The sequence below is a fragment of the Clinocottus analis genome, unplaced genomic scaffold (assembly GCF_023055335.1).
Source record: "Clinocottus analis isolate CAN_PGR_092001 unplaced genomic scaffold, fCliAna1.0.p SCAF_6, whole genome shotgun sequence".
Lineage (NCBI taxonomy): Eukaryota > Metazoa > Chordata > Actinopteri > Perciformes > Cottidae > Clinocottus > Clinocottus analis.
In genome coordinates this window covers 12,014,042-12,039,808 of record NW_027176218.1, presented here as the reverse complement: position 1 = coordinate 12,039,808, position 25,767 = coordinate 12,014,042, and the positions used below count along the sequence as shown (strand labels likewise).

Sequence of the window (25,767 nt, the reverse complement as noted above, 5' to 3'; positions counted from 1 at the left end):
GCTGGCATGCCCAGGTTTTTTATATTGAGACTTTTGATAAGGGCCACTTATGTAGACTAATCTCAAGGTTGATCTAATCTTGAAAAGACTGATTAAAAGGTGAAAGGCATGCAATAATTAAGATGCACATTTGCTCTTGATCTTGCAAAAAAAAAATGTAATTCAAAACCCCATCTAAATTGTTTCTTCTAGATATACGTCCACACACTGAACAATTTGTTTAAATGAGCTTTTCCCATTCTGACTGCTGCTATAACAAGCAAACAGCTTTTGTCAAACTCAAACACCAAAACCATGACGTTTCAAAGTTAGTTAATAACATCTATACCACCGTTTATATGCAACTAGTTCCCCATACTGTAAACTATTTAGAAAGAAGCATTTATATTTGCAACTTATTTTATTTGAAATCCCTTCATTTGCTTGAATAAATTAATATTAGGCCGTTAGGTGACTGTGATTTGTTTGAACTGAAACTTATTCAATAGCTGTCTAAACTGAAATGAGAATACAGAGAGAAAATAGTCAGTTGGGACAATAATCTGTGACATTATTTTAAGGCAAAAGACATATGACAAATTGACTGTTATGGAGATTCAAGTGCATAGTATTGGCTACTTATCAGTGCATTTGTTAGCTATATTTTCTTTTCTTTTTTTTAAAGTTGCCATCGTTACAGAGGCAGAGCTGGTGTCCTAGGAAACCATGATGCTTTTCTAATATACTGCATTAGAACGTTGTGTGTGTCTGTGTGTCTGTGTGCACACAATGGATCCTACATCTGTATCTTGTAGAAGCTACTTATAATGAGGCACAGTGAGAAGGAGAAGGGAAGAGAAAACATATTTTGTAAAGCAAAGTAAGGACAAAAAGAAAGCTGTTGCAAATGCAGCACAATTTTGCATATGAAATTGGTAAATCAACTCATCATGCAATATTAATTTAAGTGGCATGTTTAAAATTGGAGCATTAAATGCTCAACTCATTGATTTGTTTATGGAAAAAAGTAGATATCACACTGAAATAAAAAGTATGTATTGATCTAGGTAGAATCATTTTTCATATCCAGTATTCAACAGGATTATGACTATGGACTACGAAAACAGGACTGAAACCCTTGCAAAAATATACAAGGATGCAACTCTGTAGAAAAAGGCAAGAACACTGACTATTTGTCGTGTTTCTCTTGAATTCAGATGAGAAATAAATTAGAGATTGTAAACATTTTATTTTTATTTTTTAAAAAAACTCCTTGTCATGAAGAGTCAGCTCTTTGTTGTCATTTGGTCTAATTTCAAAGTAACTGTACAAAGCTTTCTGGTAGACACTTCCAGCTGTATTATAGCCAGAGAAGCTATGTTATAACGTAGAAGTGCAGTCTGAGGTATTACCAAGACGTGGGCAAACTATGATACTAAATCTTTTAAAGGTAACTTACAAGTTAAAGAGCATCCTACGGAAATTGCTTTCAAATTACTAAATCTTACTTGGTAAATGGAAAAAGAGCAGAAATTGGATTGTAGAAATGTAATACAATTAATAAAAGACATTTAGGAATATTGCATTACATAGATTTGCATGTTTTTGAATTTCAGCTGTCTGCTGTCTACCTCTGTATCAGAGGTATCTTAATGGCGGAGACTGATTTGAGTCATTGAAAAATACATAATTGAAGAAATCACATTTTTTAGTTCTCTCTGTCACTTTGACATAGTCTCATTTCCCTGTTTCTCTGGCCCTCCCTCCTTTTCCCTGTGTGCTGCTGATGTTCAGTGCCGGGGCTCAGACATTAACATGCGGCAGCTATCCAGTCCCCTCAGTCCCTGCGGTAATTGGAAAGCCGTTGTTTCGATAAAAAGGGGGGGGGGGACAGAGAAAGTGTGGCTGTGTGAGATGGGGAAAGCCAGAAAAGCAATAGAGAGTTTGGGAAAGAAAGAGCAAACAAGGCTTGATATGATGAAAGCACTATACAAACAAATGGGGAAAAAAGGTTAAAGGGCATCTGAGGCTAGGAACAGGTAAATGAAAGAATGATGGCTATAAAGTGACCGGGGGAGGAGCGGCACGAGACTGAAAGAGTTAGAAAGGTGGATAGATGTGGATGAAGTGGTCAAGAGATTTGTTGCAGAGAATAGCATCAGTGTCCTGTTCATAATCACGTTGTAATATACACTATCTCCCTCTCCTGCAAATTCTAAATCCGATCAACAAGGGTGTTATATTTTATTAGATATATGTGATTAATATGTTTGTATGTATTACATGGGTTTTTGATGTATGTGATGAAATATTTGACAGCACAAGCAGTAGAATGATGCAGAGTGTAACTTACAGCATGGTAGCAAAGTACTGTAGTGATGAATGAAGACGAGGCGGAGCTCTGCGCTGCTGTACTAGAATTAACCGCCAGAGAGAGAGAGGAGAGAGTGAAGATGCAATGCGAAGAAATGTTAAGGAGGAGAGGGATAAGAGGATGAAAGGGAAGTGAGAGAATGAGAGAATCAAGGAGGGGATTCAAAGCAAAGGGAAAGAGGGAGGAGCGACAATTAAACCAAATGGGCTGGAGCTTTTTGCCCCCCGCCCCACTGCACACAAGCACACACACGTACATACTCTCACAGCCTGCCTCAGGGAACCATGGCGCATGCACGCTCGCAGGCAGACAGGCAGCAGGAGATCAATCGTGCTCTGGGACTAGTGTGTGTATGTGAGTGTCAGCGATGTGTTAGCATCATGCTGGTGGTGGCGTATGCCATGCTAGCGGAGGTGCAATGTTAGCCGGAGTGGAGGGGGCTGTCTGTGCCTGTGCCTGTGTATGTGCCTGTGCGCACGGCTAGAATGCACATAGAGGGCTTGTGGTGTGTGAGCGAGTCGTCAAAGGGTAGGGGAGCCACGGAGAGCAGCAGCAGCGTTGTCAGAGTGTGTGTGAGTGTGAGTGAGCGGGCGTGTGCATGTGAGGGGTGGAGGGGAGAGGAGAGGCAGACGCGGCGGGACTCCCAGGAGAAGGCGCGGGAGTCGGGGAGCAGACCCAGCCTCTCTCCTCCACAGCAGGAGCACCAGGACTTAAGGACGAGGCAGGATCTGTAACCCAGCTTGAGCAGCTGGAACTGGGGACGCACAGGATCTCGGTCCCTCTCTGGAGGGGGCTTCTTCTGGAGCCCCAACTCAGGATGTGTTTGAGTAATGGGGGCTTACAGACGGATCTGACAGACCCACACAGAGAAGGAAACAGTGCTGTCCCTCTTATCGTGAAACATTTTTGCTTCTACCTCGGTTAGGATACTGGGAAGAGGGGAGTGATAGAAGGAGAGGGCAAAAGGGAGCAAGAAGAGTATTGTCTGTGCCACTGAAGAAGGAAGAGAGGGAGTAAGAGGAGGAGAGGTTGGGAGGAGTGTACTCTCCTCTCATGACTCTCCCATTGAACTCTGATTGTTGACTGTTGATCGACAGACACTTGGACTTGTTCATGAATCCCTCCCTGGCCAGCGTAACAACCAGGGGGTGTCACCAGGTTGCTGTCCCGCTGACAACCATGTCGGTGACCACAGGCTTCAGTTACCAGCTCCCGGGAATCACCACAGTAACATATGTGTTTGTTTACAGCCCTGGCTCAGTGCAGAGAGACCCAAGCCCCCCTCACCACACGCCTCCAGCACTGACGGGCCCTCGTGGGCCCAAACGGAAACTCTACAGTGCTGTCCCGGGACGTACCTTCATTGTAGTCAAGCCCTACACACCACAAGGGGAGGGGGAGATCCAACTCAACCGTGGAGAGAGAGTCAAAGGTAGGTTGTCTGCTGTTGTACGTGTACATGTTTTATGACCTCACTTAACCTAACTCTGTAACTACTACTTCTGGACTCCTACTTTTCACATTCTGTATGTCATCACTACTAGTTACGTGTAGGATCTCCTGTAAAGTTTCTCGTGACTTTCAGAGCTGGGTTAGTTGCAGAATACAAGAGCAGACACTCCTGTGCTCTCATACGTCTCAGATACAAAGCAGACCATAACTTCACTGTGTTTTTGGCTGCAAAGCAGTTATGTAATCATTCAACCTGGATGTCATTTCCTTGTTGTTTGAGCTTGACATTGTGAATTGTCATTTCATCCATTTGTAAATGTGCTATTTTCTGCTTTACACAGAGATCCAGTGGCTTTGCTTTCATGTGTTTGTGTGTGTGCTTTTGTCTCTCCATCCACGCTTCACTCAAGACTATGACTGTAATGACGTAGAAGGTAAACTCCATAATATTCTTCTCACCCTGTATCTCTCCCATACACCTCAGTGTGTCAACACTAGACCGACAATGTAGCAATTAGTTCCCTGTCCTGTTTGAATCCACTTGAGATATGTGTGCAATCTCAGTATAAATCTGTGATTACTTCAAGGAGAGGGCATGCAAATTCAAATAGGTCCCGTGTGCTGTTGGTTGTTGGTATGCATACACACCCTCTGTCCTTCTCCCCCTGAACATATTTTGTCACTCCTCTTATCACCTGTCCACAGACACCCAGCTTCACATTGACCCCACACCCTACATCCTGCCACTTCACATACATCACCATGGATCAAACCCACATTAGCCTAATGGAAACAGTTCCCACATGCTCTCAGAAAGGCCGGAGAGCGAGAGTGGTCACAGTCATGCTGAGACCTCTCATGTTCCTTTCAGATCTACAGAGGCACAGGAAGTACAGATTAAGGGTCAATTTAGAATTTTGATTTTTTTTCAAACAACCACACACACAAATATTCTGATCACTCACCCAATTTCCCAGAAACATTCAGTACACCACACAACCACTAATCTAAACCCACTCACAAGAACCCTTCTCTCGACCTGGATACATACTGAAGTAGTCCTATCCCTTCCAGTAGATGTTTTCTGTCTTCCAGCTTCTCTGACTGTAAAAACACGTAGTAGTCCTCATCCTGAATGCTTTTATGTCTTGTCGTTATAGTATTGTGTCTGTTTTACGGAAACACAGCTGCCGTTTACACAGGAATTACTAATATAGATGATAAACAATTCAGACTCAGCAATTCGGAATCTTGTTTTTGCCAAACAAAACCAAATGATACAGCATTGTCAGAAACAGTGATGCATACTGATGTTGACACAAATGTTATCGGAAATGTGATGACTCAACAGCAACCAGTATGCCTCCATCTACTGAATGGATCTGCTGTCACTGGCTTTTCTGTCGGTGCAGCTGAATCCATAACCCTTCCACTAATGTGAACACACAGTGTTTTGCTGTTCTTTCATGTTGGCCATGCAGGAAACAAGCGTACAGTCGCATGGCTGCCAGCACCATGGCCCGGCCAAGTAAACCATCTGGCTGTGATACGCAACACTGAGCATCATAACCATTACTGTGTCGCATTCACTATGCTTCTGTAGTCCTGGAATATAGACTGAGAAATACATCACTGATGTCAACTGGTTGTTGAGCATCTTAAAGCGCAGGCTGTTCAGGTTCTTTTTCTACGGTTTGTTAAGGTACCCAAATTCTGTTTAGTGCATGTAATCCTAGAAGGGAATGACCAGTCCTCCTTGTGCACAGAGATGCTAGGCCCGAGAAGCCACTTCCTCTAGGGATGGAGGACCCTTGGTTTGATACATAATGCATTTCATCTAATCTGCATTCATAAATGGATGAGTTGTTAATAGTAATAAGGCCCATTTGCAATGGAGGCCAAGAGGCGGCAAGGCAAGTGAAAGAGAGAGGAGACAATAGGAGGCTTAATTAATGGATATTCTCCTCTCTCATTCTCCTGATTAAGGTGACGAGCAAATCAAAAACATCTACACCTTAAGCACCTGAAGTAAATATCAACAGAATTCTTTGTATCCTGAAGTTAACTTTGATACTGCTTCAGACTTAAGATATGTTGATAATTCAGTTATCATTAGATAGTGAGCCTCTTTAACCACCAACACAAACACACATAACTATATTCACAGTCACTCATGTACTCATCTCTGTCTTCTGGTTACTGTCCTCACGCCCTTGTTAATCACCAGCCATACCAGCAGAGGAGCATCTTTATGATGGGATCAGTCTGGGTAAATCTCACTAAATGATTTGTCTGTGTCGTGTGTTAGCATCTATGCTTACGAGCATTAGCCTAAATGTCTATTCGCTCACCTGTTAGCAGGACAGTTTGGTAGACTGGTTGAGGTAAGGCATATTGTCTGCTGTACAAGGAAAGATGTGTCTCCCTTTGTAGTTTAATGAAGACCATTTATTTTGTTCTAGTACATTCCTTGTCAAGTGTGTTAATATCTTAGCCTTTTTTAACGAAATATTCTGGAAGATTTAAGAATTGCATAATAAAACAATTTCTTGATTTGTTATTTTTTAGTGATGGATGACTATCTGGACTTGGATTGTGAATAGCACATCAGAGCAAAGTTTTGTTTCAAAGACTTCATATTCTGATTATTAGTTAGCTGTTGCCTACTGCAAGATATTCATCACAATTTCAGAAGAAAACCTCTCAACATTTAATGAGAGCAAGCCGTTAAAGCAGCTTCATTTTGCAGCTTATGTGTGCTTTTAAATTCCAGACCCTGTTTTAAGTGAGCGGTATTCTTTCTTTTCTATTGATTATTGTTTAAACCACAATACCGCAGTATTGTTACAGAGTACAAAAGCCAACTAAAATGAAAAACTCCTCTTGTTAAGATCTTCTATAAAAATTATTAGAAATATCCAGTATGTAATCTATGCTGTAGCATATTAAGTATTAATTGATATTGATGACAAAATATTTGAGAGAATGCAAAGCATATTTGAAGTGCTCGTCAGTCTGCAAGTCAACTTTTGAGAAACCACAGGCACTCACTTAAAATGAGCAAATCAAAAGATTTGAACGTAAAATCCGGATTGTGTGCGTGAAAGCTTTTAGCAACTTGTGTTAAGAGTTTGAGATTGTGTGGATCTGTCCTTAACATTGAGGTTCAGCCAAATTCTGGCAATTCAACTGATCCCTGTATCACGTTGTATTTGTACCACACTTATTGAGAAAATAATGTCATTCTGAATTTAGCCACAGTTCCAGGTTCAAGATTACTTATCTCTGTTACATAATGAAATAATATTATTTTAGGCTCACAAACAACATAAAAACCGAGAAATTGTAAAATGCAAACAGGTGTTAGTCATATTAGGATTATTATTTTCTGTTTGAACCATTGTTTGTTTTTTTATCGTACATATTATTGAATCAGATCACAGTAACCCAACCACTGCCGATAAGACTCATTAGATTTGTTCGGGCAGTATTCAGCAAAGTGTTTTCTTATAATGGGTCTCATAATTTTCTCTGCTAAAATAGAAAAGCAGACAAAGAAAAATGTACTCTCAAAATAACTCTTCCATAATGACTTACTGTACATAATATATTATGTGTGAACAATTGATATGTGAGTTTAGTCATTTAATGTTAACACATTTGGATTTTCATGATCAAATCCACATCTGTAAATGTACATCTTCTATTTAAAAAAAATAGAGGGAAGGGTTAACAAGATGATCCTTCACTTCCAGGTCTAATAAAACAGGTGACTCTTCGCTCTCAGTTGAAGTTTGTGCTCAGGGGAGTCAGAGGGCCAAATATGAGCGTGCAGCTTTCATCATTACAAGTGTGAGAATACCTATTGCTGCTTAAATACATAATATACAATTATTTTGTTCAAATCCTGTGAAACTCACAATTATTTCCTCCCTTGGCCTCTCAAATGTTGACTTGCTTTGTAGAACCAACTGTGTTTTGTACTATCTCATTTAGTTTTATGCATAAAGCAGTGATCTCTAGTATGTTGTGGTGGGATAGTCCTCGTAACTTAAGTGTAGAAGGCAATAACTATATTTAGGTTTGAGCATTGTGATGTAATACATATGTTTACTTGTTCCGCTATTATTTACACTAGAAACAAAGGACCTTTTATCAGTTATGTATTAATTATTGTGATGCCTTATAGCTGATTTCCAGTATAATGAAGACGATGACGATTATGCCAATGACATTATTGATGATGATGAGGATGAACATGAAGGTAAAAGCAACATTTTTATTTTTTATTTTGAGAGAAGGATGACAATGTGGTTAAGACTACAAACCATCAAGGAGACCGTTATTTCCATTGTGCTATCTCAAATGCATGATGCAGGCTTGTGTAGTAAGGACTTTTGTGACTGAGATTCTTCAAGCTTATTTTCAAGTTTACAAGTTTGATCTAGTGTGAACCAATTGGGAAAAAAATATGTGTGAGATTTAGAGGGAAGGGGAAAGATAGCATATGGTTCACAGAATTGTCGTATGATTCCACATTTTCATCCTTCATTTCCTTCATTTATATTTGCACAAGATGCACAAACCCCTCCTCCCCATCAACCCCCGATCAACAGTAGATGTGCCTTAAATGTGTGCTTAGTTTGGATGCCTGAATCAAATGAAGTGTCCCCATGAGCATGTGTTTTAGCCAACCGGTTTCTCCTCCACGATGAAGAACTGCTTGGAAAAACTCCCAGTCTTCACTCAGTGATTGTCAGTCCATTGGTCTGCTGTCTGAAATCAATGTCTCTAGACAGCCTTCGTCTAGACAAACAGCCCCGCTGTCCGCCTTTTAACAGGGTCATCCCCATTCAGCTCTCCAAGCAGACTCTTAGTCTCATGTAATGGGATGTGTTTGTCCTTCGTCACTCACTGACTGCCGCTGGACCACAAAACCAGCATTGCACTTGATATCATAGACTGTTTGATCATATGTGTTTGTGTGTGTCTGCTTATTTCAGTGATGGCAGTTCAAAGAAATGGATGGTTACAAGAAGATCAGATTGTGCGGTCTTTCTGTGCTCACGTGTGTGTTTATCTGGTCACAGCTGTGTGTGTGTGTGTGTGTGTTTGTGTGTTTGATGTAAACTCCATTAACAGGTTGCCTGGCCCATGCCCCCACCTCCTTGCGTCCCCCCTCTATACTCATTCCCCTGCTCACCCCCTGTGTTTGTTTCTGCTCTCCCCTTCAATGATGTAATCTGATCTCATCATGCGGATGGACATCCCTTGAATGGCCATTTACTATCGCCATGGTAACAAACAGGGACACACAGCACGGTAACCTGGTCAAGCTTTTTGCAAACTTGTGACCCCATACACACCCAGACTCGTACACTCACACACACGCACACACTTTTATCAAAGTCAACACTCACGCACCGGTAACACACAGGAACACATGTCTCAACATGCGGTTTCCCCCACTGGGAGCATTAAATGCACATTCAGGACATTCTTCTCCTCAACAAGGTGACACATTTAAGAGCATGCTTTCGTAACAATATATTACATCGCTCAGACACACACACACACACACACACACACACACACACACACACCACGTACACATTCTACGAACGCCATTATAAATCTTGCAGACAGCCATGAAAATGAAACCAGCGCAAGTAACGTTGAGATTAGACATTCACAAACATGATTAATGGGGTTTGGCCGCACCCAGTGTGTGCAGAATATTAACACTGCTATGGGCAGCGGAGGATACCTGGACCAGCTATACGACAAAAAACATACACACAGAGCCTGGGTTTTCATGTGTTATTCTAGCTGTAGCTTCATATAGGCTCAGACAGTAGCTGTTACTGCTGTTATGATCTCTGGGAACATGCCGGCACACTGATCACATGTGGAGAACTGTAAAAGCTTTCTGTTCAACCCGTTGCCTGAAGATATGCGTCTCTTCACATGTACTTAATTGTCTCCAACAATGGCTACACATACTGTATGCATATTGTTGTGTATGTGTTTTGAGCTATGCCAAGAGCTTGATTATACAATTGAAGCACTGCACAATATTTATTTGACCACAAAGCTTGCTATTGTGAAGACAAAAATGCATATTCATCTGTCTGTTACCAAGCAACAAGTGCAACAAGTGTCTAACAGCTCTGACATGTAATTTTAAGAAAGGAATAAAAATCATGAAATTGTGTCTTTTAGAAAGATTCTTTTTTTTCTTCTACTTGCAAATCAGGTTGGATAAGAGCTTGTGTGCCAAATGTTGCATTTAAATTAAATATGTTGGCTTCCCACAGTGAGCTTGGGTTAAATTACTGTTAATTAGACTACCTCTCTGTCTGGTAGTAGTATGAAATGTAATCTGTGTGTGCGTATTTCTGTGCAGGTGCATCTCTCCATTGATATTTGCTTCTTAAAGTGTGTATTTGAGGTGTGCATGTGTGTGAATGTACAAGTGTATGTCTGTCTGTGTGCTTGCCTTTGTGTGTTTGCGTTTGTGCAGCACAGTGTAAGTAATTACCTCCCACAAGTTAGGTAAACAGCATCCTTCAAGTATTCAGCAGCCAGCTGTCCTAATATCCCAGTCACGTATGAGAGAAATGTCTCTGCCTCTCTTTTTTATTCTCTTATAAACCTGTGAGCACAAACACAAAATATACATGAATTCACTTCAATTATATAGTTTTTGACCTCATATGAGTGTATTCAATGCATCGAAAATTACGGTACAGTACGACAGAACTCAGAGGAGCAGCTACCGAATGTTTTCCACATGGTAGGAGGCTGTAGCACATGTGGCTTTGGCTGAGCCCCGTTGACACGATTTTAACAATGGCACTGTTAAGCCACTGAATAGTTGAGGCATTGACTTGTTACTCGGCGGAATCTAAACCATATAAAATAAAGATAAACCGTTTTTTCGGCCAAAGAATGATACTCGAGATGTTATTTTGACGATGATCACATTCTTTTTTTTTTAAATCTATTTTTCAGATGTTAGACAGTCGTTTTAAAATATATTTATTGCCAAACCATATTTGCTGTTGTCACTCAATTCCCGTGATTACCAAGATATTCTCACTCAGATAGTAGACAGGAACGGTACGATATATACAAAGCATTGATATAGCAGCAGGCAACTATTTGCAATGTTAAGATGTAATGGAGTAATGTCAACCTGAAACTGAAGTCACACTTTCTGTGTCGTTTTGCTCATCCTAAGTGTTATTTAAAAAGACACATACATGTAGTTACATTCATAAAATTGGACCTCTGCATTTAACCCCTCCTAAGCATTTCAGCACAGTTGGCTGCTGTGAAGCGGACAGGAAGCAACTTGGGGTTCAGTGTCTCGCTTAAGGACACTTTCTTAAGGCAAGGATTAAACTACCAACTTTGTGCTTAAAGGATGTAGATACCGTCCATCTATATGTGACGATTGTTTCAAAACATATTGCTACCTGTTGATAATATGTCCTCATGCTTCTCAGCAACCCACACAATGAAACCCTGAGAGGCCTTAAGAATATGTTAGTAATGAGATTGTGTATCCTATGCTCACCAGAACAAATGTTAATTATCACAGTAGACCTGAGGCTCGTCAGTTTATTAACAAAGTTCTCTTGTTGATCATTCATAACGACGTTCCAAGGTGTGTGCGTGTGTTTGATGCTTGTGTGTGTGCGTGTGTTATTGATACTTGATATGGTCACAAGCCCAAGGCAAGGACATTGATGTCACAGCTAACCTTCTAGCTGTCCAATCAGAGTAGCAGTGGGGTGCAAAGTCCCGCCCACACACTTACCTGCTTCCCGCTGACCGCACCACCTGTTCTCCTATTAGACTCTCATTCTTTTAGTTTTCCAAACATGCCAATACGTTTCCATCCTAGCTCACAGGATCATGTCACCCTTAACCCCTCATTGAAGTTACAATCCACGCCTGCCTAACATACATGTAATTCACTGAGATGGTGCCTCACACAAAATGATAATTAGAAACACGGTGTTGCCAACACTTGCAGAGATGACGAGTGCATGAATAAACATGAACGGGAAAAGTGCTGCATTAACAGGAGCCACATTGATTGATGCGGATACATATTCAACACATATTTTGATATGCTTTTGATTTACAATCACTCTATCGTGTACAATGTGACACACACTGTTTGAGTTGGGCACGATGAGGGCCGGGCGGAACTAGCTGAGTGACTCCAGATGGTTGTTAACAACAGGCTTCTTCTGTCTTGCACAGTGACAACCCACTTTGCAGTCGTGTGTGAAAATGTGCATGCAAAGGTCATGTCCTTACCCAGTAATGTCAGGTAGAGTCGCTTTTTACAATTTTTTTAAACCTGACCTCTTTGTGTTGAGCTTTCTCTCCAAATGCACACAGATTCTCCCTGTAATGAAAAACAATCAGACAAGAACACACTCATTCTCCTTTGAGATTATCCTTATTAATAATGTCCTTGAATTTAACCCCATGACCACTCGCAACGCAACTCTCCCATGAAGCCCATTTTTTAGTGGAGGCTGGGCATTACAGCATGTTCATCAATCACAGCATAAATACCATTATTTATGTGACTACTCGTCAATCAAACAGTTAGGTGTGTGATTAACAACTCAACAATAAACAATCTATCACGGATCTATTAACAATCAACAGACAATCAATGGTTGGTCTACAGCTAATCAATCACTAGCATACTCTGATAAAGAACTCCACTATCTTCTGTTTCTTGCAAGGAACATGTAATATAATTCAAGTATCATTTCATCCTATCAGATTGTGTCCATGTTTAATGTAGCTGTTCTTGCATATGTCAATTTATAATACATTAATGATATTTATATTTAACATAGTTGTATTTTATTCATGTGCCATCAGAGCCAGGGTTACATAGTAACATAGTAAGACGGAGGACTATCAGGTAGTCAGTTCTATCTTTGTCTCCACCTGAGGGTTGACACAGTAGGAGAGAAAGAATGAAACAGGGAATGAAAAGCAAGTGAGAATGAAAGAATAGGAGTGTCATGTAGCCCTCAAGCCTCAAAAGGAGGGAGGGAGGGGAAGAGATGAGAAGAGAAGAGGGATCCCTGTGAGTCAGCCTTGGAGTTTTCCTCCCTCCTATCTTCCTCCGCCTCCTCTGACTATAATTTACAACACTCCCGCCTCCTCGTTTTTCTTTTTTGTCTGTAGCCTTCTTCCTTTGACTTTGCTGTCATTCACAAAAAGAGCGTCTTTTTTCATTGGTTCCATATTTTAGTTAATTTTTCTTTAACTTGTCAAATCTTTATTTAGTTAAATATTTTTCTCTAACTAAATTCTGCCACTTAAGTGCCTTATGGTACCTCTCTCTCTCTCTCTCTTTCTCTCTCTCTCTCTTTCTCTTTCTCTCTCTCTCTCTCTCTCTCTCTCTCTCTCTCTCTCTGTCTCTCTCTCTCTCTCTCTCTCTCTCTCTCTCTCTCTCTCTCTCTCTCTCGAATACTGATGAGCCAGAGACTGCACCACTCCCTCGCCCTCTTCTAAGTAAAAGAAGTCCAATGAGGTCGGATATGCAGCAAACCACAGTTCACATTTGACTCGGAGCAGTGTGACTCTCCCTCTTGCTTCTTATTTATTGGCTCGCTACTTCATTCAGTCTCGTATCTACTCTTGGGTCCACTCGCCCTTTTCCACATCATCTTCTTAATTGCTAGCCACCTCTACTTCTCCTATTTCATGTCCACCTCCATCCTTGCCATTAAATCTAATTTACTTACCTATTCATCTAATCTATTCTAGTATAACCTGTTGACTATATAATATTCATTCTGTATAATGCCATATGTTCTCTGTTCTCCCCTAAGAGCATTAGCATGTATTCTCCTACTCATATATTACAGGTATCAATGACCGACCCTGTTGCACTGCTGTACATAATCATCCCCCTTTCTTTTTCTTGTAGAGTGTGTATGTAGGCGTGTGCGAGCGTGTCTCTGGTTGTGTCCCCCATGTTTCATAAAGATGCAACTCTCTCTATTACACTGAATTGAACTGAGGTTTAATAAACAGTGGATGGATCCAAATCTAATAACAGCTCCACTCAGGTTATTGGAATGCTCTCCACTCTCACCTTCCCACACTTATGTCAAGTACACACACGCACACACACACACACACACACACACACACACACACACACACACACACACACACATAGAGAATAATGGGATTCCCACATGGGGTTCTGTGGGCAAAACAAGAGGCCAGGTATTATATATATATATATATATATATATATATATATATATATATATATATATATATATATATATATATATATATATATATATATATATATATATAAGTAATCTACATATCTAGTCTAATATCTAAATATTCCCAGGACTTAAATGTTCTTATCGTCTTTGACCAAAACTGGGCCTTGTTAATTTCCCCTGAGGTTAAGGATTTTCACTGTTTCCCGATACTAGTATGTTTACATAATGCAACTGTGGTTTATGGCTGCAGAAAATGTACAGTCCATCCCTTTTAGATGTGTTTTTAATGAATGTATCCCTGCCTGAAGACCACAGTTAAATGCAAGTGTCATATAATTTTTGTAGAGCAGTTGAATCGAACACATCAGGAATAATATGCAACAGCTAGAGAAAGAAATTTAAGAGGCAGCTCTCCACAATGGTATCATGAAGTCACTACTTTCATTCAGCAGTTAGGAATTAATTAGTTGCACAATTGGTTTAATTATCACCCCAATAAATTCTTGTCATCCTTTTAATATTGCGACAATCCAACATTTGCATTTCGTATGGTGATTATGACATAAAAGATGCACACATGCACGTGTGTTTCTTACAGCAAAACCAACGTGCAGAGAACCTATCGTAGCATTTAATGGAACTCAAGTTGTGTTTCGGTTTTGGCAAGTCTTCCATGGCATCCCTGTCTGAATCAGTTTGAGTGCATCAGTGGCAGAAAGCCACCAGCCTCTCTCAGCATAGCTGCATCCTTTCCTTTCTTGTCTGTTTCTGCAGGCAAATACAGAAGTTTGACGCATCTAATGTTAGCTGAAAAATACATCTGTTTGCGTGTTTAGAAAAGACTTCTCTTTCCTCAGCAGCTGTCACTCATGTATTCGTTTATGGCAGTTGCCTTCACTCTGTATGAGTACATGCATGTGTGTGTCTGTGTCCGTTGCTTGGAATTAAGAGAATCAAAGAAGTATGAAGGAGAAATAAAAATGACTCAGCGCAAAGCAATAGAGCGTGGCAAAGCAAGAATTAAAATGAGTTCAATTCATCGTTGCATACACACAGACATACACACTTGAGCAGGGGTGCATTGAAGCTTGCAGGCAGGGTGTGTGAGGAGTATAAATAGCGCCACATCCTCACCGATGCTATTTTTAAACCAGGAGCCTTGACTGACTTAACCAAGGGCAAAACTCAGAAGGTAAATGCACTCACAGACCCAGAGAACAATACTGTACTGGATTTTTTGCGAGACAACAGACTTCTTGGACACTCATGAATAACTGGGCGCCTGTTGAAACATAGCTCTTTCCTTTTGTCAGCTGCGTCTGTCTTTAGCTAGCTCTCATCTCTCTTTGTCATTGTAAGCCTCTTTCTGTCACATGCTTCCTCTTTGTTTCATTCTCATGAGCGCTCTATAATGCTACAGTACTCCCCGTTCTCATCACAGTTCCTGCCTCGTTTGTATTTTATTTCTATATAAACTCTCCTTTTGATGGTCCAGTGAGATGTTTTTTTCAATTCATAATGAGAACCTTCTGTGGATTTCTACGAGGCCGTACAGAGCAGCATGTTGTGCAGTGTTACAGAAGATCCAAAGTCTTACTGCACAGTATACAGAATATATTCACCTGAGCAGTTTATTTGTCCTTTAGTAATGGTGCATGTGTGACTGTGTGTATGAATGCATGTGTGTTTGCTCCCACTAGTTTACCTGTGGAGGTGATTATGAATCAGTGTGGCACCTATGAGTGTCTAATGTCCAGCTGAGGTGTTGATTGCCCTATGTACTGAACTGTTGTTTAGTTAAGCCCCAGTGTACCTCCAGACAATAGAACAAATGGCATGTATTGTTTTGCAGTGAAGCAACTCTTTAGTGTGTTTGCATGAAGCTGAGTCTCGCCTTTTGTATTAGTGTATTTATTTTCCTACTTGAGGTCAGCTGTCACTTATACCTTTGTTACATTTAATTATCAGTACAGAGGACTTCCATTAAATACATAATTGCATTCTTTATTTTGACCCAGGGTGTCCCTATAGTAGACACGGATGTAAAAACTCTAAAATTAAGTCGGACCATTCAGTATGAGTATCAGGTACATTGTCACATGGCAGATGCTAAAATGAAAAATATCACAGCAAATCCAATTTGTCAAGCCTATCCAATTTGTAAGAGCATCTGAAGAGCTACTAGTCAAATGTCTCTTTTGTTTATTGGATCTTCTTCATGCAAAGTGACTAGCCATCTTTCCACCACTCTACTAGAAATACTTTGTCACAAAATGTGACTGAACAACAATCCTGAACGAACACCTTTAGTTGTCTGAAGTCACCAGTGGTTGCAGACTGCTGCCAATTTTCCAATGCAGTTGCATCTACAAAGCTCAATTTGTTGTTGGATTTTTTCATTTTTACCGGTGACCACTAAGATCTCCTACTGTTGTTCTCCACATGGCATTGATCCCAGACCGGTCTGGTTGGACCAAAACATCAACCCGGCACACATATTGTAAATCCTCTTGCACAGACACGCACTGTTTGAGTTCCTTCCTGCCACTTGGCTCCTGTGAGCTCTCATCGGATTCACAGGGACAGTTGTCAAGCCAACACATTGTTGGCAAGCACCAAAACAAAGCGGCAGGAAGTTAGAGGCTGCTGACACAGCACTATAAGTACATCTGAGGGCATATACATACTTACATGCTCGCCTTTGTGCTACTTGGGCACATAAATACTTGCATGTAGTTGTTGTTTTTTGTTTATGCCAGCTGTGATTACACATTTAATTCACAGTATCTCCTCCACGTACCATACTTTAACCAAAACAATAATCGTAGCTGTTTTTATTAAGGAATTAATATTGTTAGAGTGGCAGTGAAATTTGGTTTACGGTTGTTGTTTTTTTTTGTGTATTTATGCAGACTTTATGCTATCAAATGCTCAACGGCATTATCAATCTATTTCTGCATTTAGACTGTCCATGGTCTCTTTCAAGTTAATCGAAGAGTTGTTTACACACAATATGTGTAGAAGAACGAGCTACGGGTTTGAACGTGTCCATGGATATTTTAGATCTGTAAAAACATTGACTTTTGCTCGCATTCTGAGATACTCTTTGGTTGATTCTGTCTGTATTGTCAGGTATTGGTATCAGTGTCAGGGACCAGAAATGTGTTTAGTACTGGTGGTATAAGGGACTGAGGGAAGTGAGCAAAGGCAGCCAAGAAGATCAATCAGAGGTCTCACCTTTTCTTTCATTTCTGTCAATGGAGAACAGAAACCACAGCCGCTACTTGTCTACTACAGGGACACCATTACAGTATAGACAGACACCCTGACAGAGACAAAGAGGGGGATGAGAACAGTGACTGAGAAATCAGAAACACAGGGAACGGGACTGGGAGAGAAAGTAGACTAGAGACAGACAGTGAAAGAGAGATGATAAAGTGTGAACATGGAAAAGAGGCAGGGGGGTCTGTTCTCAGGAGACAGTCAGGGCAAAGTTGTGTTAAGCTGTGATCAGAGTTGGGATTGGTCCACATATCCTCTGTGTGCTGAGTGTCATGTTTCTGCAGCGGGAAGTCGATAAACAGCCGTTCTCCTCTCGCACGCCACTTCTCTCTTAGCAAATGTATGATGTAAAGCTATGGAGGGGATTTGTGTCTATCTCCAGTCAATAAGTGCATTACAATATGTAAAAATAATAATAAAGAGCATGCACATCAAGTAGGTTAACTTGTATTTTCAGCAATAGATAGTAAATGAGTTCTTTCAGCCACAGTGTAGGATAATGACTTGTAGGAAAGCGTACGTATTTGGGATAGTCACTGCAATATTGCTTAGAAAGAATATATATTATTATTCAATATTTCAATGAAACAATTATTCTGTTAGGCCCGACGTTTAGGCATTGATTAGATCACACAATAGGGGATCTGAAAGGAAGCATGCATTGACGTTAGTACTGTAAACTCTCCTACTTCTAACTCTACTACTGTACACTCTCCTCCAGCCTGTTTTTACATGTTTATCTTTGAACAGGATGTGGAAGCAAGATGTGGGTAATACCGAGCTGTAAGTCCTCAAGAAAATAACATATTTGTGAAAAGATACAGCGGATCTTGTGAGTGGCAGATATTTTAACTTTTACTATCATGTCACTGAAGCAGAAGTCCAGTTGGCTGCTTTTCATGGTGCCCCAGGTTACCTCACCGTGACATGTCCCCATGCCAGACTAGACTATGGTTTGGAGGAAGTAGACGACATCATTTAGCAGGCTGTCTGCCGGCTGCAACATCATACTGCCGTAACCTAGCAACCAGTTTAGAAGAAGGGCTTCTCAAGCAAAGCTTCAGTTCCAGCTGACGATCCCTGAGAAGTGTGTGTGTGTGTGTGTGTGTGTGTGTGTGTGTGTGTGTGTGTGTGTGTGTGTGTGTGTGTCGGAGGGGCGGGGGGGGTAATGGATGAATGTTGTAGAAATAAGCGCTCTGGTTCAGTCCTGCAGGGAAGATCAATATCAATTATATATTCATCTTTAATTACCACAACGGAACTTCAAAGGAATCTCTTTCTTTCTCCTCCCCGCCCTCTTGCTCTCCTTCAACATCTCTCCTTCATGTTTTTTCTTTTGTTTATTTCTTCATCTCCCTTTTGTCTTTCCTCTCTACAACTTACATTACGTCTGTTTTTCTTTGTATTTTTCAAATTGCAAATCGTTTATTGACATGACAGAGAAAGAAAGCCTATGTTGCCCATCACCTTAGTGCAGTACATTAGTTACAGACCAATATTTTCACATTCCAGTTTCTCCTTTCTTGTATTGGCTTTATGTGTATTTGTAAAGCAAAAATATGAGAACCTAAATACCTCTCTCTGCTATATTGCCCTTTGTCCTTTTGTGTTTCTTTTTTTCAGGCTATACAGGCTCCAGAACCTCACAATGATGATAACTACACATATTTTATAACACTATTTGAAATACTCTCTTGATATGTTTTCTTTGCAGTTCTGAGTATAGGGGAAGGAGGTTTCTGGGAAGGCACAGTCAAAGGGAGGACAGGCTGGTTCCCTGCAGATTACGTGGAAGAAGTTCAGATGAGACAGTATGACCCTCGGCTCGGTAAGATGCACGTGTACACACACACACACACAGACACACAGACACACACACACACACACACACACACACACACACACACAAACTCTCTCTCTCTCTTTCTCTCAAACACTTTCACACAGACACTCTTTCACACACTCTCACACTGCAGTACATTTTTATCTTGCTGTCGTGTGTTGCTCTGGTGTTTGCTCATAGCGCTGTCCATGGTGCTGAAAAGCAATATAAGTCCTTGCTAAGGTTTTGCAGCATCTGCTATTTGTTTTGCGATCAAATAAAAAAATATTACTATGTATGTCTCAATTGATGTGTTTATTGATTGTACCAAAAACTAGAAAATATTACAAATTAATGAATTGAGAAACCTCTTATCCCAACTGACAACTGCCCCAGTGACAATTGGGACGACTGAGCTCAGAGCTCCAAATACTCAGAATGCTTACGGCCTTTCAGGGTTGTGTCTTCAGCAAACATGGTTATGGTGTTGGAGCTGTCTGTGGCCTCACAGTTGTGTATTAACAGGAGGGGTCTGAGGATGCAGTCCTGAGGGGCTCCAGTGCTGAGAGTCAGGGTGGAGGATGTGGTGGTGCCTATCCACACGTTCTTAAAGTCAGCACATTAGAAAGCTTTGGATCCAATGTGCCCTCTGAGATAGTTCAGAGGGCACAGTGGGTTGAATGCTGCTCTCTTGTGTATGAACAGCATTCTCACATAGTATGTGTTCCTCTGGTTCAAGGAATAGGGTGACGGCGTCATCCGTTGATCTTTGGCCTCTATGCAAGTGTATTGGGTCCAGTGAGCCGAGGATGGAGGAAGTGACAGTGTTGACTGATTAGCCCCTTAAAGCATTTAGTGATGGTGTGAGTCTGACTGAGTTGTAGCTAGGGTTGCAAAGGGGCGGAAATTTTCCGGTAAATTTTCGGAAAGTTTCCACGGGAATTTTGGCTCGGGAATTTTGAAAAAAAGAAATGTGCCTAAGTTTTTTGCAAAAGCCTTTGACAGGGAACTTAAATGTAGTTGAGAACAAGACTGTGTACGCCTAGCTCAGCTGGAGCCTGAATGCAGCTGGTTGGGAACATCGTCTGCCAGAAACATAAACGTAAACATAAAACGTTCTGCTGTGTTGCGTCTGAATGTTTCAGCCCGATGCCTGGCAAGTGCCAGAGCGCCAAGTTGCGTAGAGGCCAAGAGCGGTATTGCAGACAGATAGAGATTTCAATTACAGCTGCAACATATTGAACAAAATAACTGAACTTCGTTTTTTGGAGCTGTGAACTCAGTTCAAAATTTGGAATTATGCACTATGAACTGAACTAGTTCATGTAGAAAGTGAACTTTCTCAACACTGTTTGTCACTAGCATATTGATTACTTGGTAAACTGAAGCCATGTTCATTTTAATACCAAGTTTATTTGTATACAGTAGACTTTTTACAGCAGTGAGAGTAGGACGTATCTATGTCCACACAAAAGTACACCATCACCTCCATTATTCGCGGCTTTCGGAATGTCAAAAAAGTCATTTTTAAAAGTTGTATTATAAATGTTTGCGTGCATCTCTGCTTATGACAAGGTAAATACAGTTAAATTACCCCAAAATTTCCAGTTATTTCCTTTTAATTCCTGTTAATTCCCATTAATTCCTGATAATTTTCGTATATTCCCGTTAATTCCCGTGGAAAGTTTCCAACTTTGAATATTCCCGGAATTTTGCAACCCCAGTGGTAGCTGTTCAGGTACAGGGGACAGGTACAATGGTTGTCTTCTTCAAACATTTGGGACTAGAGAAGTGAGATGAAAACGTTTGTAAAGACAACTGCCAGTTGAGTCACACACACACAGGGATAATAGGTCCTGGTGCATAGTGTGAGTAAATCCTTTTGATAGATATTCCCACATGTGCCCTGAATAGTGCTTGTGGGCAGAGGTCCTGGACATTTTGTGCTTTCTCATCCAGGGAGATGATCTCAAAGTGTACAGATAAGTTGTTTGGTTCATTTGGGAGAGATGCAGACATCCTCTAAGAGCTGCTGGTGTTCCTTGTGCGGTCTGTCATGGCTCTTAGTGCAGACCGCATGCTTCTTCTGTTGGAGTCGTGGCAGTTCGACTCCACTCTGTCCCTGTTGTCAGCGTCAGTCTGTGCTTTAAGTTTGGCACACACTGTTAACCCAGGGCTTCTTGTTCTGTATATCTATACAGTAATCCATTGCATTTTCCAATGTATCCAATGGTTCATGTGTAGTTTATGTATGTGCAAATGTTGTTGTCCCGAAACCCAAACCCTCTAGATCGATGGCAAAGTCTACTGTCAGGATAAAGTGTCTATTTTCGAAGGGGCTAGACATATTTTATTGTGAACCTTTGTCATCACTTTCTTGATTTCTTAATTTATTTCAATTTAAAATGTGTTTTAATTAACTACCCACATCATATACAGAACATTTCTCAGTAAAATATATCTCCTGCAACCACCCCCTACTGCCTACAAAATTAAATATTGATTTTAATGAAAAATTCTATTTTGAGATTTTAATGATTGGGAAATGATTGAACCAGAATGCACAAAGTGGCAATGACATTACTTGTGTTTCCCTAGGACATGCAATATTATCAACAAGAAGTGAGACATGTCACATACAACTCCTCTGTGACCATGCAGGGATGGTCTCACTGCCAGTATGAGATACTGGTGTCTATACAGGGGCTTTTGGACCATTTTGTAGATACAAGAGTGACTTCAGGCATGGCAAAAGTGACCTGGAAGTCTGTTGTCATTAAAGACACAGAATGTCCTCCAGAAAAATGTGTAAATTGGCCAAATATTATGGTTAATCCCTTAATCTTTATTTAGCCATCAAAAGAAAAATTAGTTTAGTCTAATTTAAAAACTTTTTTTTTTTTTAGGAAATGCAACAGGAAACTACCAATAAACAGCAAAAGAGTATTATATGTTTAACTATTACATGTTTTTACTGATTAATCTACAGCATCCACACACAGTGTTAATCCTGGTATCATTACTTTTTGGTGTTACCTTTTTTTCATCAACTTCAACATCAGTTTGTTATTTCCCACAACCACCACAACAGTGAACTGAAATGTGCCTGAACTTGAGTTTATGATGTCTTATCATTGAACGAAGCGATCATGCTTGAGATTCCAAATCACAATTATTATTATTTTTAGCTAGCTGATAATTAGTCTGTTAGTAAAACCAACTGTTGCACTGAAATTACTCATTGTTATATCATCTGTTTGTTGGGCAGCTAAGTACACAGCCAAAAAAAATATGAAACCGAACATCAAAACAGGCTCTCAGTCACTAATGAAAGGGTATCAACCCTATAAATCAGTTTGAAGGTCAGCACTTTTTAAACAATTATTTTGTGCAGATTGAAATTATGACACACTGTAAATACATGCCAACCGTGATGAGTCTGTCATCCATCCTACTGTGACAGATTTGAATGGAACCCTTTGTAAACAACTGCAAGTACATCGGATTAATGTGACCACATCCCGTTTAGTCATTTAATTAGCAGATGGCACATTTTCGATTGCTGTCATCTCAGGGGCAACAACATGTGCAGCATCATGAAAAACATCTGGTCACTGTTGGAAAAAGTCGAGCAAAATGCTGCAGCAAGTATATTGGAAATGGGCCAAGAATATTAGAAATGGGCCAAGGACAAGTTTGTCATAGATATCTCCCTATATCTTGTGTATTTATTATGCATCTACTGGGACCTATTTCTGGAGTAATTGGGGCATTTCCCTTTTTCAAAGGGTTGTTGAGGGATTGGGGTTACCTTAGAGTGTGTGTGAAGAGATGAGAAAAGCCGGAATCTCTAAATACCCCATTTAAATGCATTGTGAGAAAAAGATAGGGGAAGGTAGGGAAGAAAGGGCCAGATAGTGAGAGAGACGGATGGTGGAGCATACTCTAAAGGACAGCAAAGTGGAGATGGCAGAGCGTGTCTTTCAGAGAGAAAAAGAACGAGAAGAAGGAGGGAGGGAGGGAGGGAGATGGGCCTGATATTGAGCCCCACTCACTCATAAATCTTGAAAAACTCCTATATACATACCTAATTATCAGGGATTTAAATTGTATGCTGCTTTCTCTGTCCTCCCTAATTGTTGTGTCTCTTTGATATTAAACAAGGAGCCTCTGTGTTAATCAAAAAGCCCGCTAGTGCACCATCACAAACCCTAAGCACATTTACACAGTGAGTCCCTGTGTTAAGTGTTGTGTTATCGCTGTATGACAAATATAAGTCAAAATGTCTCTTCTTGGAATACTTACCAATAGTTTTGATGATATTGGATAATTTACAAATGGATCCAATCAGATTAAGGTTTTAAACAATTGATCTATTTTCCAAACTGCTTATGTTGTTTAGGGTCGCAGAGCCAACTGTTCTTGGGCAATTTCCATTCACACTCACATTCACACCTATGGGCAATTTAGAGTCCAATCACCCTAAACTGCATGTCTTTTGTATCATGATTTGTAGTTTTCAGTTTTCCTGTTTTATTTTGTAGTTTTGTGTCCAATGTGTCTCTGCACTTCCTGCACTGGTGATTGTCTGGGATTGTCTGTCTACCTGGTTCCTGATTGTGTATTCCCTGCACCTGTGCTGCCCTCATTGTGTACACCTGTTGCGCGTTACCTCCCTCTTGTATTTAAACCCCGTTTGTCTCCTGTCTCTTTGTCGGTTTGTACTGTGTAACATTGTGTGTGCCTTGTGGGCCTTGTTCCAGTTCCTGCTTTTTGTTCCATTTTGTTGGAATCCTTTTGTAGTTTTTTGTTGGAATTAAATATTATTTATTCGATTGTTGGGATTTGGATCCTCACCTCCTCCATCCCTTGACATTTTGACTGTTGGAGGAAGCAGAAACCGAATCCACGCTGACACGGGGAGAACATGCGAACACACAGACGGACTGCCCAGACATGCACCCGAATCTCGGCGCTTTCATTACTAAACTCCACATATGCTGTTTATCTTGGAAATACATCACATTCTCTCTCTCTCTCTCTCTCTCTCTCTCTCTCTCTCTCTCTCTCTCTCTCTCTCTCTCTCTCTCTCTCTCTCTCTCTCTCTCTCTCTCTCTCTCTCTCTGCCATTGTACATCACTCCTGAGTAATGACACTGAAGGTGCTATTCTTCTTCATGCGTCTCTGCGTCCATCTCTTTTCACTCGTCTCTGCCAGGTTTGAAGGAGATGGAAACGGGGAAGTGGGGGGACAAATAAAATGAGATGATGGAAAAAGCTGTTTCAGTTTGGGAGAGCAAGAGGTTATGGGCAGAGAGAGGCAGAGAACAAAAGAGAAAGGAAGCAGATGACCATGTGAAAGGGGGACAGTTTAAACCATCACTGACTCTCTTGGCTGTTATCTGTCACTGCACTGCTCTTCTCTCAGCATGGCGAGGGCTACCTGCAGCCAACAGTTCATCTTCAACCAGCGCTGGGGGGGCAGAGGGAGAAAAGACACAGGCCAAGCGTAGAAGTAAAAGGGGGGAAACAAACAGGAGAAAAATAGGAAAGAGGAGGGCATGAGCAGCTGACGGGAAAATGAGGGCGCAAAGCAAGGCTATTGATTGAATTCATTAAGCGTACAATGAGTGATGCAGTGGTGAAACGGTGCTGGCTGTGGGCAAATGGCTGATCTGTGTTTTTGTTGGGGAGGTGTGCAGTATCCATGTGTTTATTATAAATCATTGTACGGTGTTCGAAAAAAAGGAAAAATCAAATCAGTCCAGCAGAATATATGCCTGAATATCTTCTCACATCCTGCAAATACGCTTTAACACGCTCACACAACACACATGCTGCTGCCCTGTTTGTGGGGGTTAATGGTAGATGTTTACCCGCGGTAATGGAGGGAATAATGATGTGAGTATGAACTGCTCTTCCCTTTCTAATGATTCTGCCAAATTGCCGGGGGGCACTCGTTTTCAGCAATAGAACTGTTAATCTACAATCTGTTGGGATTTTAAAGCCCTAAAGCCAAAGACCACTCCCCCCACCCTGCTATCCGTCAATAAGAAATGGGCATGCTTCAGCAAAATACAGAGACAAATTCTTCCAAATGGTAAATAAAATACAATGCATTTTTACCAGTCCCCGTTTCCATTACATCAGGCTTAATTTTTCTTCGGTTGCCCTACAGCCTCAAATGTCCTTAAAGACCTCTACACACTAGCTCACAGCATAATAATGCACATTTTCTCTGTGATGGTATAAGCGATACTTGATTTTCTCAACAGTTTGATCTCTCAACAAGCGTGCAAACTTTTCTTTTCTATTTCTTTTCTCTTTGTGCTCATTCACTGTTTTCCCTTGCTTTTCTCTCACCGCGGCACAGTTGAATGACTCACAGCCGCATGAATCAGCTCAGTCAGATTCAGCCTGAGCTATTTTTAGCCTGCCCATTAAGAAGTTTTGGAGTGTGTCTGCACTCCCCTAGAATGCTTAAACATCAGCGTTGCTGCGGCAGCTGAGACTGACATGAGCAGAGCAAGTTGGAGGGTACGGTGGAAGAGAGAGGTAAGAGGGGAC

General features: G+C 40.8%; 1 protein-coding gene across 9 annotated transcripts in view; it reads left to right on the top strand.

Moving 5' to 3' along the window:
- shank3a (SH3 and multiple ankyrin repeat domains 3a) overlaps window positions 1-25,767 on the top strand; it is a 127,239-nt gene that overhangs the window by 65,382 nt on the left and 36,090 nt on the right. For all 9 annotated transcript variants that reach the window (XR_011080116.1, XM_068603195.1, XM_068603194.1 and 6 more), the window contains 2 exons: window positions 3,604-3,785; window positions 19,094-19,207. Coding sequence is in view for 8 of the 9 variants with exons in the window: in XM_068603195.1 (XP_068459296.1) it covers window positions 3,604-3,785; window positions 19,094-19,207 (296 nt within the window). In the remaining variant the exon portion in view is untranslated. The remainder of the gene's footprint in view (window positions 1-3,603; window positions 3,786-19,093; window positions 19,208-25,767) is intronic.